General features: G+C 37.7%; 1 protein-coding gene across 1 annotated transcript; it reads right to left on the bottom strand.

The window, feature by feature from the left end:
• Positions 1-417: 417 nt before the first annotated feature.
• On the bottom strand, positions 418-7,563 carry LOC116174942 (glutathione S-transferase-like). Its single transcript, XM_031492983.1, has 5 exons — positions 7,513-7,563; positions 4,760-4,807; positions 1,014-1,327; positions 821-963; positions 418-771 (listed from the first exon to the last, which is right to left on the bottom strand). The coding sequence occupies exons 3-5, from the start codon at positions 1,315-1,317 to the stop codon at positions 604-606; spliced, it is 615 nt and encodes a 204-aa protein (XP_031348843.1). The 5' UTR covers positions 1,318-1,327; positions 4,760-4,807; positions 7,513-7,563; the 3' UTR covers positions 418-603.
• Positions 7,564-15,736: the final 8,173 nt, after the last annotated feature.

Below are 15,736 nucleotides of genomic sequence, written 5' to 3'. Positions count from 1 at the left end.
AGATCTGGCTGTCATATTAATTAATTTGAATAAGAAGTTATTTTAGTTGCATAAAATTAAGCGCCCCTCAGAATAGCTGATTTTGTTATTTAATTTTAGGTTATGATGAGAGATATTAAATTCGGCCGCTATTTCGTTTAAGTTTCTTATGGAATTCTCTTCCACAAAAATGAAAATGTTCAGTTTCATATCCTAATAAACAGAAAATATACAGGGCAAGACCAAAAAGTAAATCTATGCTACTAAAGTTATTTTAAAAAACAATATACGCAGAGCATGGTAGAGATGCCAATTTTTTAAAGAGCAATGGCAATTTGAGATCAATATTAATTGAAAATGTGATATTTAAGAAAAAAATTAAAGAGTTTAATTGGAGAGGAACCTAAAAAGACGATAAAGTACTAAGGAAAGACGGAGGAATTTTGTGGAAGCTTTATTTTTCTGTACTGCATCGCAGCAAACGAGAGTGAGAGAGAAAGTAGTAGTCACTTCTGTCAGCACTCACCAAGTGCTACTTTCGAATTTTTCTCGAAATAGAAGGAGACGTTTTGTAGTTCTTGTGACAGGGAAAATGCAAGTTTGTTTATGACGCTACATTTAATATTATAAGTCTGTAACTGGACGTTTAGCAACCCATTCCTTGACCCCAGGTAGGCTTAAGACATTCTGCTGCATGACCTGCAGAGACGGGCAATCGGCTATTAAGTTTTTTCCACAAATGACATTTAACGTATCCAGGACACCAACGAAATAAAAATCGGCCCAGGTAAGCTAAAAACAATGCGATAAAAGAATTATCGCTAGCACATTAGGTGCTTACCTTGCCTGCTGCCAGATGCCCCTTGTTCTTCTTGGTGATGGCCTCAATGCGTTCCATATAATAAGGGATGGTTTCGTCGAAGAGTACCTTTCTAAGGATTTCCTTGATTATCTCATCGGTTTCGTGATAGTACGCGGATATCTCTAAAATTTTGGATTAGAATAATTGTAACTGAACCATGCGGCTGAATCACTTGTTCTCATATCGTTGATCGTGTCGACGATCGCGTCGATCTCCAGGTCCTCAAGATCATTCGCCCCGGTTAGTTTGACTTGCTTTGCCACGTAGCGGCAGATGGCGATACTTTGATATGCCGTTATGCCGCTAAATTCCAGCACCGGCACTTGACCGAAGGGCATGGTCGGCTTTATCTTTGCCCAATTGGCGCTTTCGAGACGGAAATCTTCAAACTCGATGTTGCCATAGCTCAGCAGGAAACGAATGGCTTCACCTAAACCTTTTACTGGGAAGTATGTTAACTTGTATGCTGGTGCCATCTTGTGTCACCTGCCGAACATTAATATTTATTACTATTACCAGATTTTGTGTACGTAGTTAGAGTTCTGTGTAAGTTTTCACGTGTATTTTTATTTTCACTCGCAGGAAGGTGGGTTTAGAAATCAATCACGATGTTTGTTGTCGGCTTGGGTGATGAGTCAGAGGGTTTTGTTTGTTTTGTGTGGGGACGTAATATATTTGATGACTTTCTTGCAGTGGTATTTTTCCACTGTCTTATTTTGCATAAATATCAAACGAGAATATTTTTCATGACTCTTGAATACTTGAATTTTTGTGTTATATGAAAAATGATATAGAATGTATCTCAAACCCCTAACCCTATATTATAATGAGACCAATATTTAAATATCGGTGTAGTCATAAGGTTCTCAATAACTCTTTCACGACACTCCTGAACCCTTCTGAAAACTCTAAAGAACTTTTTCTACGAAAGTGTAGAAACACGATTGTTTTTGTAGGTAAATTGATTGTGAAAACAGGTCTTTGAAACACTAGTGCGGCAAAAATATTTTCTGCACGCATTTTCTACACGCTAATAAACATATGCGAAGTAACTCTTTGTAATTGTATTGCTTTATTCACAGTTTCGTTATATAAGACAGACAATGGTAGAATTTTCTTTGCCTTCTGCTACAGAAAACGTTCTTGGGGCATGATTCTTGGAGTCGGGAATCGTTAGGTATCATTAAAATTGCATCTTGTTCTGTGAAATCCGTTACAGTCATTTTACAACGTTCGCTCCGACGGCAAGCTCCAGCCACTCCAAGGACGAGAGCAACCTGTAATTAAATTATGCTTATTTATGATTTAAAAATACAATAAGAAATTCACAAACCTTCATCATTACAAATGTTTCATCAGGCGCTTCTCTCAAAAACTTAGCGATTTGTTCTCTTATGAAAACGCTCCTTTCCGAAACGCTGCTTAGACTTTTGGGGTAGCAATTCATGCGAAACCGCATTAGCCATTTCCGCAACGTCCGGCGGGGTGCACATACCTTCTTCATCTTCAGTTTCGTCAAAATCTATCTTAACACTTCTTCACTACGCCACAAATTGTTTGACTTAAACTTACGATTTTTCAAACAATTATGTTTTGTCATGGCAACCCGCTTACTGGATCATTTACAATTGAAACATCCAACTACGATCAGACTATACGATTTTTTGTCGTTATTTGGCTAGTTGAAATTTCTAATTTCTAGAGAAGAATTTTTCACTTTCGTAGAAAAAATAGTATGAAACACGCATGCCGAAACGGTCATTGAAAAACTCGTATAATAGGAACACTCGCTGGCGCTCGTGTTCCTACATTTATACTCGTTTTTCAATAATTCCGTTTCTGCACTTGTATTTCAATGTACTATTTTGCACTCCTTCGTTCTAAATCGCATTTTCCCAATAAAACACGAACGTCGGGAACGTCAATTTTACAACTACTTTCGCGCACTAGTGCCTAAAAATTTAACGAAATTATCTATTTAGTGCGTATGATGGAAGAGTAAAAAAGAAAAAATAAATACACTTTACATCATTCCCTGTAGTCCACGGGCAAAAATAAGCGTAAACCAGAAGTTTTGAACAATAAATTGACATTTTAAATTTCTAAATTTCTACTTTATCGGCATAGAGGACTTGATTTTCAAAAGAATTATAATGTCGCAAAAATCTCGCGGAAAGGATTTGAATTTACATAAATTCGATTTAACCTAATCCGTGCAAAAAATAGAATACATGTTACGTGCGTGAACAGTATTTGCTTGATTCGCGCGAGATGCGTCGCTCGTGCGCGTTGCGCACTCGTGCCGCCAAACTTCGCGCTGATCTGCAAAATAACTGTTCCCGCACTAATAATGTAAATAACTATTTTACGGCCTTACAAGGCCTTGAAAAATTCTTTTCAAGGATGTTCTAAATTCTTCAGACTCTTAAGTCATGCTCTTGGCTCTTACAAACTGTTGAACTTGTCAAAAATATTTAATACCAATAAAGACTCTTCAGGACACTTCAAGGCTCTCAAAACTTATCTTTTATTTATTTATTTATTATTCCTCTCTTGTTCTGGGCCCTCAACAGGCGTGCGCCCAATTACAAAGTGACCCGCATAATGCTATTTAGAGGTGCCTCTACAGAAGGCCTTAAGTTGGTCTGTACTATACTGCTCCGGTATTTACCTTACGAATTAGGAAAATTCCAGGAAAACCTAATTCGGAGTAGTCGGCAGAATGTTCGAAAGTGGTCTAAGGTAATTCCCATCTCTGCGACAGATGAAAAATTCTTACCTCAACCCAGGTTCGAACACCCGACCTCCGGATTTATAGCCCAACGCTCTACCACTGACCCATAAATCCGGTAAAATAATTTGAGAACATTGGACTTCTCTTATTAGAGATATATAATAATGAAAATAGTGGCGGGGGGGGGGGGGGGCAATATTGTTAGTTTTTAAACTTTGAATCTTTAAAGCGCGATTTCTCTTATAACTGCATTTGAAATAAGAATGACAGATGACTCTAGACTCTAGACTTTAGTACAGTATTTTTAAGTGATCACTTTATCGCTATCCTTACGGTTAAGAAACGGCTTACCCTACTCTCAAACCTATTAGAATGTCATTTTAGCATAATGCTATAAAATAAAAGACGTGATAATTCTGTTTCTATAGAAACGATCGCGCCGGAAGAACCTAAGCTTACTATTTTTGACGTCCCTAAATTAAATTCAGAATTGAAAACTGAATTATATGGCTTCTGCTGTAAAATAAAGGTTTGTATTATGACGATAAAGAAAAACTAAACATCTCGTGAAAGTTAATTTTAAATTATCGTCTTTCACTTATCGTATTGTATAATAAATAACTATTAGCACACTTTTCGTCTCGCTTTTCGTAGATTATATATCTGTACTACTGATAATTCTTAAAATTGAACTGGCGGATGTGACGACTAGAATTTAAGTAGAAAATTATACACAAGGGAGATAACGACCTTGAAATCTATTTCCGTCCCACATTAACAAAAACGATGTTGAGGATTTTTTTATTTACAAAGACAGAGACCGTTACTTTAGTACCCTGTACCTGCTTCTTAAATTGAGGATCAGTTTTGAATAGTTTAAGTCAGTGGTGTTCCCATTAGGGATACTCCATACGGCATACGCCAGACATATAGCGTATACTCCCAATCAAGGTGCCACTGGACATGATAATTATACATCAAGCGATTTGAAGGTCGCTTTTTTATCAATTTAAAGCACTGAAACTGCATTTTTGAGTATCAAATTTTTATAAATTTATCAGAGGATGATCGCCCCCTTCCCCTAACGTGTTAAAGGGAACATCACACCACCCGCTCATAACTGAGTACACTCCCAAAGAAATTGATGGGAACATCACTGAGTTTAGTAGGCCCATCCTACTTACCTAATTCTTACGGAAATTGTCACTCAATCTTATTAAGGCACGCACACATACTATCCTTGCCAGGGATCTGTGCTCCTGCGTCATCATTTATATTTTATGGTGTAATATGAAAAAAGCTAGTCAAATTATGTCCGTAATAATTATATGTATAATCATATATATAAGAGAAGTATATGGATAAACGAGTGGACACGCCTATCGCCAACGTTAGTGGATGGAAATATACTTCTGTCATTAGTTGGGAACTAGGCGCTAATGCGCTTGCCTGTTATTATGTAGTGTTATTTACCAAGCATTTACTACAGTTTGACATAACGGATTGAGGTTAAATTGTTTGTTTTGTTTATGAGTTATTGAACTTTTGTTTAATTTTAATAGTAAAGAAGCCTTTCGTAGTTATATAAATCAGTATACGTAAGTGATACACAATAATTGTAAAGGAATATACCTAATGTTTGGCAATTTTAGTGTGTTCATCTGTTCATTACTTAGAAATAAAGAAATGCAGGTACTTGTGGGAAAGTGGATTCTTCGGTTTCATGGCACAAGTAAGTTACAATGCAATTATCTGCAATCAATTCATTTATGCCATACTTGTTATTAGATTCCCAAGTGAAAAAAGCAACAAGAATCGGTGACTGCAAGCATGTGAACTATCGGAATTCGATGATGTAAAAACAAGGTTGTGTTCTCGTCATTTTAACCGCTATGACTGCATTGATTTGGATGCACACAAGCATGATGGGGGTACGAAGTTATATGGGGGTCACTTAACACCTAAAAGATTTCCAACTCGACAATGTTAATTTTATTTTAAAATCAGTAAATGTCTAATTTAATTGTGTTTCTTTGAACATTGGTAATGTATCACTTTATATTATAGCTGATGCGAACTTATCCAATTTCATGTTATTTTCAAGATATAATCCCTATAGGTATATTATTTCAATTGCAATTTAAGTTTCTAAATCGTTACAAAGTTTGCCTTCGAAGTTGAAGGGTGTAACCGTAAACAAACTCCGCTGAGGAAGCTCGAAAGTTCTCCGTGAAAATGCTACAGTTTCCAAGCAGAACGATACGGAGTACCTTGAACCAGAACGCACTGGGTGGCACGTGAGCGCTGATTTGAGTTGGCAGTGAAATCATTCAAGTAGGCCATTGACTGCAGGTCCCGAATCCTTGTGTGCCGAAAACAATGTCGAGGGCACAAAAAGGGAAGATTCAAATTTTCGTCTCTGATCGGTGAAGATGCTAGTAGGGGAATCGAAGCGATATAGTCAACAGGTAAGAAACGCTTCGGCGACGATTGGTCTTGGGAGGGTGGGCCTCAGACAATAGTGATAGGAGTCGGCAGGTGAAATGGGGCCAATGTGGTGAATATGAACCTGCATGAAACGAATAGAAGTCTGGGTGAAGTTTCCAAATGGTGCGTGGTTGTGTTTACATATGGTAATTGCACACAATAATGGTTTAATAAAATTTTAACCCTATTTTCGAGTTATAGGTTATGAAATTTGAAATTGGCGCTACTTAAAAGTAGGCGGAGAGAAGTAAATATTTACTTGGGGAGTTTGCGCATACATCCAGAGTTGAGGACTAAGGAATAGGGCAGCTCTCTTTTATGGCGAACAATTTGCACATTGCAATCATAGGCGGTTATCCATATACTTCTCTTATATACAGGGTGATTCCTATAGTACCTGCCACCGTTTGGGAGCGTGTAGGTGGTGCGTAGGGGAGTATTTTGATATAGGACATTTGGGGTCGGAAATCTAAAATAAGGGTGCCAGAGCCAAATTTACCTTCTGGAATTTCGCGCCTGTAGGTAGGCAACCCAACCGGCCGGCGGTGCACACGGAGCGATCTCAGGCGGCGATGTGTGGCTGACACTTGATCAGAATTTTGTTTAAACCCACGAAATCCCGTCTGCAACGACGCGTATCAAGTGAATAAACACTATGGCAATAGTATAATAATAGTTGGCTAGATGTAGGAAGTGCATTGAGAACAACGGTGGCCACGTTGAACACTTGTAAACGTTATTGCTTTTGACTGTCGTTTTCCCTCCTTCCCTCCCATGTCGCTTCCTCGCGCTAACTCGCTCTGCATCGCTCCGCGCGAAACGTCGGTCGGTTGGGTTGCCTACATACAGGCGTGAAATTCCAGAAGATAAATTTGGTTCTGGCGGCCTTATTTTAGATTTCCGACCCCAAGTGTCCTATATCAAAATACTCCCCTAGGCACCCCCTATACGCTCCCAAACGGTGGCAGGTACTATAGGAATCACCCTGTATATGTGTATAATATCCTTGAATGATAATGTATGCTCAGAGATGGCGGCAGCGGCGCTAAAAATCTTATTGACATTACGAAGTTTTGTTATGCTGTGAATTATCTGACGAATTTGTAAAGCGCAATAATTAATGGTCGGCAAAATATCTTAATCTGCGCCTAATTTGTAAATATCCAAGAAATTGCCTTACTCTAATTAAACTAATAATCAAAACAGTGTCATGTCAAATGAGTATCCAATTTTATAAACATGAGAAACAGGAGCCACCTTATTTTCATCGGTGTTCTCTTTTCACCGCATTGAATCCATTAATAGCGTACGTCGAACGCGTGAAATGCACTTTATTTATGATCTATCCTTGTTTGAATTGCGCGGTAATGAAATGGCATTATCAACAAGTTAGATGTTGCTTGATTCGTACGTTGATGACGCAGGGGCACAGATCCCTGGCAAGGATAGTACACAAACCACGGTAACCAATAAGTAACAGACCAACACTAGAAATACTTTCGGTTGCAATGTGAATCAGTTCATTGCACCAAAATTATGGCACACCCTTCACTGTCTACCTATAACGCATCAACAACAAATCTGTCTACAAAGGAAAATGACTAACTTCATTTGGAAAGGAAAACATTGGGTTTCTCACAATCATTTATGTTTTCCCATCCGACAAGGTGGACTAGGAGTTGTTCACATTCCATCCAAAGTAAAAACTTTAAGGATATGGTTGGCAAAAAAGTTAATAAGTTCTAACGTGGACAAGAAATGGCAGATTATCGTTAATTACACTTTAAGGAAAGCAGATTCTCTCGGTTTAACATGGCAGTGGTTGTTTTTGGAAAAAAGAATACCACAGATGCACATCATATCTGACTTAATCATGGAGGTAATTAAAACTACGCAGCAGTCCGACCTTAGTGTAAAAAATTTTGACCAGTCAAAAATTCCAACACTACTGTCTACATTATCCCCTCGAACGGTTCCACCAATTTTCACTGCAATTTGGGAACAAGCAGGATTCATTACGATAAGCGATTTTCGATCTGGAGGAACATGGCTACAAGAGTGCTCTTTAATTGAACGCCTTGAAACACCGTGCGAAATTTTGGAAAAGGAATTGGTAAACCATTACAAGAGGATTAAATCTATCTTCAACGACTGGTTTCTGGAACAGGACCCAACTCTCTCTAGCTATAACAACGTTTGAGTTTTCAAGTACCAGAATCGAGATTACGAATTAAGCTCTAGTTCACGGAAAAAGCTGCAAGAAAAATTAACAGCGATTTTTTTCCAATTTCAAGAGCAGCAGATATTAACCAATTACTGGTCGCAAAATCCCACCCATTGGCAGACGATGTTTAATAGTTTAACAACCGGGCACGTGTCTGAAATTGCATGGAGATTCTCAAAAAATCGGTTAGCTGATCCAATTTTTTTAAAACATGCAAATTTGAGGAGTGTTGATACATGCGTCAACTGCCCATCAATAAAGTGTGACGCTTTCCACATGATATTTGGATGTCCAAATACATTACGTGTTTGGGACCTAGTATCAAAAATGGTGAAAAGGTTGCTAAAGATTAATACCGTTGAGGACACTTTTTTTTTATGCGGAATAAAAGGTCGCACGAGCGCTCATACGGTAGCAAATTACATAATAAATTTGTCGAAGTTTACTATATACCACCTGACCATTGATGCCATGAAAAATGAACACCCCCCCCGCAAACTTCAGGACCTCTTTCATCAACAGACTCAGAAACAGAATCATACAGGATTACTTTTGGCATATAGGAAAAGGGACAATCGAAAGTTTTAAATACGGTGGTGCGTGAACAACGTAATATGTACAGTCAATGAATTCGAAACCATTGTATGGACTAATGACATGATTTTATCAGCATAACAAATTGTTATTATGTAAATATAATGTTACACATTTGTTAACATATTGTATATAAATCCATATAGTTTTAATAAAGATAATAATAATAATAATAATAATAAATTGCTATCCTTGTTGACGTCACAATTTACCGTATCCTGTTTATGGTGGGTTTATACCAGAGATATCTGGTTTATACAAGCATTACCATTAGCTTAGAATGGTTAGCATTACGCAATAAAATTTGATTTCGATTGGCCATTTCCTAATGATTTTTGATAGTGAACTGATAATGATTGTATCATACTCGTGAAAAACACATCTCTGCCAACCTTGACATATTTTTAGAGCATAGACCGGTCTTCTGTCTACAAAGACACTTAGGTTCCGGTTCCGCACTGCATAGACTTATTTTGTTCTGTAGCTTCAGTGATTTATTTTCGGTTCCGGTTTAGGGTTTCAACATAAATAAATACAAAATGCAGTATAGGAAATATAAAACACAAAATTAAAGTGCTTTATGGCATCAACATATTTTTTTGGTTGAATTGAAACATCTTTTTAGCTTGCATCTCTCGCAACTGCATAGGTTTTTCTACGGTTCCCTTACTTCAGCGGTAGTTTCAACTTTCCTCACATATTATTCCTCACCCTCGTGCGGATCGCAGTTCTTGGCACCTTAGCAATGCGAGATATTTAGGGGGGGCCTCTCATAAACATTTCTTCTATTTAAAATATGTTTTGCGTGAGCGATGATCATCTTCCACATGAATACTTGCTATTGGCGTTCTCACATGTACGTTTCGTGTTAACGAAAATCATGTGATTGAAGGCTGGAGTAGAGTCACGCCATTTTGATATTTCCTATGTATTTTGATGTGTTTTTGTACTACATTGATTTATCATGTTTTCCACTGTATTTATGACGTCTCGTGTGCTTTGTTTTTATGAATTTGTTTAATTGCATTTAATTCGATTACCTGAGATTTATCATACAGTTTGAGATGTTTTATTTGTGTACTTTCTCTTGCATTTCGTTACTGTAGGTGATTTATTTCATGTATTTGTGTGGCCTATGCCAGGGTTTTTGTCCCGTAGAAGGTTTCCCTGGTAGTGGTATGGTCTTGTTGTGTGCGTAATATATTTATTTGTTCTTGTCATTTCTTACGCACATAAGTTCTGTCTTTTATTTAATTTCCTTCCCGATTATGTCTCACCTCCCAACACGTACAAGAACCGATTACACAACGTAGGAGTTCATTCCTGCCACGCATATCGAGCCGACTGCCCTCCAAATTCAAAAGTGTCGCGAAACGTCCATCGTTTCGACTTGAAAGGTGGTTAGAGTTTTTTCTCAGAGTTGCCAACGGTAAGTATAGGGTAAGTCAACGTTTTCAGTGTCGGCTTGAGAGACCCCTAGGATCAATACAAACTGACATTATTCCATTTGCTAAAAACGGTGTAGTCACAGAGTAGAGCAGGTGCGAAGCACTTAGGGAGTAAATCAACTTCGAATGAAAAGCACCTAGTATAACACAACGTAGGTGTCTCATTAGTTAATGAATCTCTTCCATAGTCTAAGTTAGGAATCCTAATCGTACCCACTGACCTTTTTTTATTCAGGTCAGTGATCGTACCACTCACTGCGAGCCGACTGTTAGCAAGATTTGACAGTGGCTTGAAACGAAAGTAAGAATCATATCAAAGTTAGATGGCTGTGCTTGTAATGTTTCCACAGCGTTGCTAAATGCAGGTATAGGGTAAGTCAAAATTACAGTGCCGGATCGAGGACTCCTATCATCACAATCTATTGTTCTATTCCTCGTTCTATTCTAACGGCCGCCCCCCCCCCCCCCCCCCCCGTATCTACAACTTACAACGATGCACACATTTTTAAAAGTTGGCAACCACGCAATTTTTAGGAGGAAAAAGCGATTTGCGCCATCTGGAGAGCACGAACGTGGGTTACGTTTGTCTTGAATGACGGTCTCTAGGACGGTCGTGAACGCGTCGGTCAAGAAATGTTTGTTGTTATTTTGTTATTTGCAGGTAGTAATTTTTGCATTTCTTTATATCGTAATTAATTGTGTTTTGTATGCCGCATTTTATATTTTTTGTTTCAATCTTTGTTTTTGAAATTTACTTGGTTTAACCGCAATGCAGAATGACATGTTTAATACCGGTATCCTTTTGTTTGTAATCGTTTACGTTTTTGGTGTAATGTTTGCTTAATTTATGTTTATGTGTTGATTACTTGGTCTTGTCCGAGAAGTAATAGTCATATAAATTTTGATCATTTTAATATGTGGAAATTACCGATTCATTTGATGTATGTACTGACTTGTTGTTTGCAACTAACAATTTTCTCCGTGAATGAAGCAGTCACGGGGCTGGTAAAAACTGTAGTCAAAATTGAGCTACGACACTTAATTCCGTGATTGTCTTCGACATTCAACTGTAGTCTCGAAACACCGAACGAGGGACAACGCTACCTATCTTGGGGGGCGAGATTATGCTAATCAATACTCTTCGGTTTAGAATCTATGTGTGATGATTCAATAATTTCCACATGTTTTTACCGATAGTTAAATTTGCCATCTTGCTTTTAACAAAAGGACGAGTCACATCCTGTGTATTTCACTCTTTCTTAGAATCTTGGTACCTGCTTACTTGACCCATAATTCCCAAAACTTGTTTTAACCTATATGTTACCTCTTGAAGTTTACCACAATTTAATATTAATTTGACGGCTGGTTTTTTAATTGGTAAGTTCTTTTTTTCCCCGCCTATTTCTATTTTTTATTCGGTGAACTACCATTTTCAAAGTTTATTTTTGCAATGTAATTTATTTCGACTTAAATTTCCGAGCTTTTACAATCATAGTAACCAATATAATTATTAAACAAACTTTTCACAATTTCAGTGTTTTATTTTACGTTCCTTCCCTACTGTGCTTCAGGTCATAGCGTTGTTTACAACTAACATAAGGGGGCCCTGCCTTAGATGTTTGATCACGTGCCACTTTTCAAATTTAGGCGGGATCTTGTTTAGTTTTGGAGGGAATAGTCATTCGGGTGGCCATTTTTAAACGTTGCCGGGGTTGACTTTATTTCCGTGTTCTTGTAGTGTGAAGTTAGCGTAGTCTAAGGTAGGGATCCCTTACGTTACACGAAGATTTTGCGGTAGAGGGTTGCGCACTATGCGCATTTGTGTCTGTGAGAGTTAGGGTGTTTGTGTGTGCGAGGTAAATTTAAAACTTCCTAAAAAGACTGGTAGGGAAAAGCTAAAGTTGTGCTCTACTATACTGTGTATTCTGTTGTATTATGTTATGTATTGTTGGGTACATGTGGAAGATCAGCTGTGGCTGAACATGTTACCCTTTGGGCTTGTACCAATCAACGTATTATTATTATCAGATCAGCGTATTCGCTTGGTTAGCCTCCTATGTCACGGTTATATTGTTAGGGATTGTGCTGGCATATTTGCCTACATAGCGCAGTTAATATTGTTAGAGGCAACATATTCAGGCACTTATATTATATTATTGATCTAAGTCGCCCTACTTAGTTATTCATATCATTAGGCGCTTTCTTTCGGTGATCCAAACGCGTTTGGATTGTCAAATCACGTTCTTTCGAAGTGTGATCTTATAATCATGATTGCTAAGATCGTGAACAAACTGAACATAAAAGTTTTATGATCACGAATTCCTAACCTAGGATATTTATGCTCAAATGTTAAGTTAGTCCATATTTGTAACTGAAGAGGAGCATAATTGTGCAAGTACTTCCACTTGAATTTAAATTATTTTCATAATCCAAACAAAAAATACATAATTCAAATTCAAATGTGTACTACGTAAACTTAACCATACTTTGTTTTAAATTCGCGCGTTCTTTCGTAAGGCTTGTCTCACAGTGGAAGCGTTTTCGCGCGAACTGGGATTCGTACGAATACGTACGTTTACGGACGAACTATTCAAACGTACGATTTCAAACGGACCTTCGCACATTAGCGATTAATAAATCGTCCGTATACGTGCGTGTAATTGCGACGTGCGAACTGATCCCATTTTGTTCGGATATTTATGCGAATTCCCAGGTTGTAGACGATTGTGTTTGTGAACAGTTGCTCAGGTCATGATCGATACGCAGCTAATGTGTGAATGCGATTTGTGCGTACACAGACGTACAATTTCTGACGTTAACATGCGTATTTCAGTTCGCGCGTAAACGCTTCCACTGTGAGACAAGCCTAAAACGTGATCCTACGAATCACGATTTTGAAATCATGATTGCGAAGTAGTCGAAAGAAAGCGCCTATTATATACCGAATAGAGTGATCTGAAGTTTGTAAAAACATGTCTGATATATTATTGACGTAACAATAGGCAGTTATGATAATACACAGGTGCTAGTGGAGCCACGACACGAAACTGAAGACGGTTAAGAGATGGGTCGCCGCCCATAGGTAAAGCCCCAGAACAAAAAACTTAGAAGGGAAACGTAAACGGGAACAACTGAGTACAAATATAATTAGTTTGGAGAACATTCAATAGATGGCGCATAGTTAGCGTGCGTGTTAAAGTTACTAAATCTAGTGACTTTAGTACGTGTCGCCATTATGACAGTTGAATTTTGAATTTTGATTGACGGCTTATTGTGCTTTAAGTATAATTACTATTCATTATTACAATGAATTCTGCATACACAAGTCGAGAACGTACATGTTGTGTGACAAATTGTGAAGACGTTTCCCAAAAATGGAGCCCGAAGTTTTTAAGAATCGGTTTAGAATATACTGTGGAAGAAATTTACACAAAAGTTTTTGGTTTGTGAACGTCATTTTTCTGGATGCGCTTTAGAACCTGGAACACGAAGAGATTTAAAGCGTGTGGCAGTTCGCACATTATATTAGCAGGTAACACTAATTGAATTGTAATAAATTGTCACATATTTTATTTTTAGAACGATCTGGAGAGCATCATACAGTAGAGTTCCATGAAGTTGATCTTGTATCTTATATAATCGTATTAAATTAAATATAACTCCTTGATTGGATTAATTGGAGTTACTTATAAAACAAGTGCCCTGTACTCTTTGAAGGCCCTGACTGGTGAGGTGCATCCGCATTAAACTGAATTTATTTGGAACCGTAACAAACAAAATTGGACTTCACTGGCTGGATTCATTTACCTTTTAGGTTTCAGCTAGTCAAATCCAATGTTATTGTTACAGATCCGGAGAAATTCAGTATAATGCGGACGTAGCTTACATTTTAATATTTAAATTTGGCGCCATTCACGCAAAAGCTGCTGAGAACATACACGAGATGGCGCGTCATTTTTACATTACACTACAGTTTCCATTCTAAGTTTGTTGTTCTATGGGTAAAGCGGTCTCGGGTTACAGACACTCGCACCTAAAGTTGAAGGTTCGAGGGCCCTCGGATCCTTTTGCGCCTTAGCTCATATCTATTCTAGCGTCCGAGCTCCCTCTCACGGTAGGTAGATATTAGGTACGTACAACAAGGCACACACATTCGTGAATGTTAGGAGTCAACCTAACCTGTAAATACACCTAGCATTGCATGCTCTACTTCACGAAAGTCGAGATCCTACATCAGTACACACCCGTGCACCGTGTAACCGAGTTAAACGTGGTCTAAACCTGAGATATCGTACACTTCCACAAGCATGTTGTAAATCACATATTAGCATAATGGTAGATGGAATCTGATATAACAAATTGCACAATTCATATAGGTACATAAGAGCTTAGTGTATTACACTATGATAAGAGTAAACAGATTGAACTACATAAAATACTTTACCCCACACCAATCGAGTGCTGAAAAACACAGAAACAAGAACAAAAGCCAAAACTATGAAATACAATAGCTCCGCCACCAAACAAGCTTTACCAACCAACAACCGACCGAGCTAAACCTAAACATCCCCCGAATCTCCAAAAAAAATATCAACCAGGTTGAACAGGTGGTGGTGGCGCATTCCCGCAGAATCTCTCAACCTACCTACTTGACGGGGTTGCATCAGACGTTTAAATATACCGGGGTATTTAAAGGGATATAAACATCTACTGTTAGCAAGATTTGAAAGTTCTCTGAAATATAATCTATCTAGACCTACGACGTAAAATTTAATTTTTTACTAGTAGCTTAGACATGAAAGAAAAGAATCATGTGAAAGTTGAATGGCTGTGCTAGTAATGTTTCCACAGCGTTGCAAATGCAGGTATACGGGTAGAAAAATTGAGTTCTTTCATGTAGACGTAACCGGGTGCTAAAGATGTATCGAATAACTACGTACCAATAACCAAACATTATTTATTTCTTTACAATTCTATTGAAATTATAGTAAGATTACCTTGTCATACTCATAAGATGCCAATATCTTTTATACATTAAATTATAATTACATAATATTATTATAGTACAAATCAGTATTTTATAGTTATTAGTGTTGACAATTAATTACTGTTAGAAAAATGTACGGCCATTAAGTAATGATCGCATATTTTTATTAGCCGATACATACCAATAAAAAAATACAAGGGAATCTAAAAATCCACTTTTTTTGGATACAGGATGACGTCACAGAATCAGAACCCTAATTTTCAGAAACAGAGAGTACTTAATATCACCCTTTTTTTCGTTGGCATTACAGTACACCGCCCTGTGGCCATTTGTATTTCTGCCAATTCGATAACTGTGAAATGATGCATTTTCCGCTGCACTAATTTATCTTAAATAGTATATTGAAAGACAAGTGTTACAA

This window comes from Photinus pyralis, unplaced genomic scaffold, assembly GCF_008802855.1.
Source record: "Photinus pyralis isolate 1611_PpyrPB1 unplaced genomic scaffold, Ppyr1.3 Ppyr1.4_LG6, whole genome shotgun sequence".
NCBI lineage: Eukaryota > Metazoa > Arthropoda > Insecta > Coleoptera > Lampyridae > Photinus > Photinus pyralis.
Note: the sequence above shows the minus strand (reverse complement) of the source record. Positions and strands in the feature narration are given on the sequence as shown.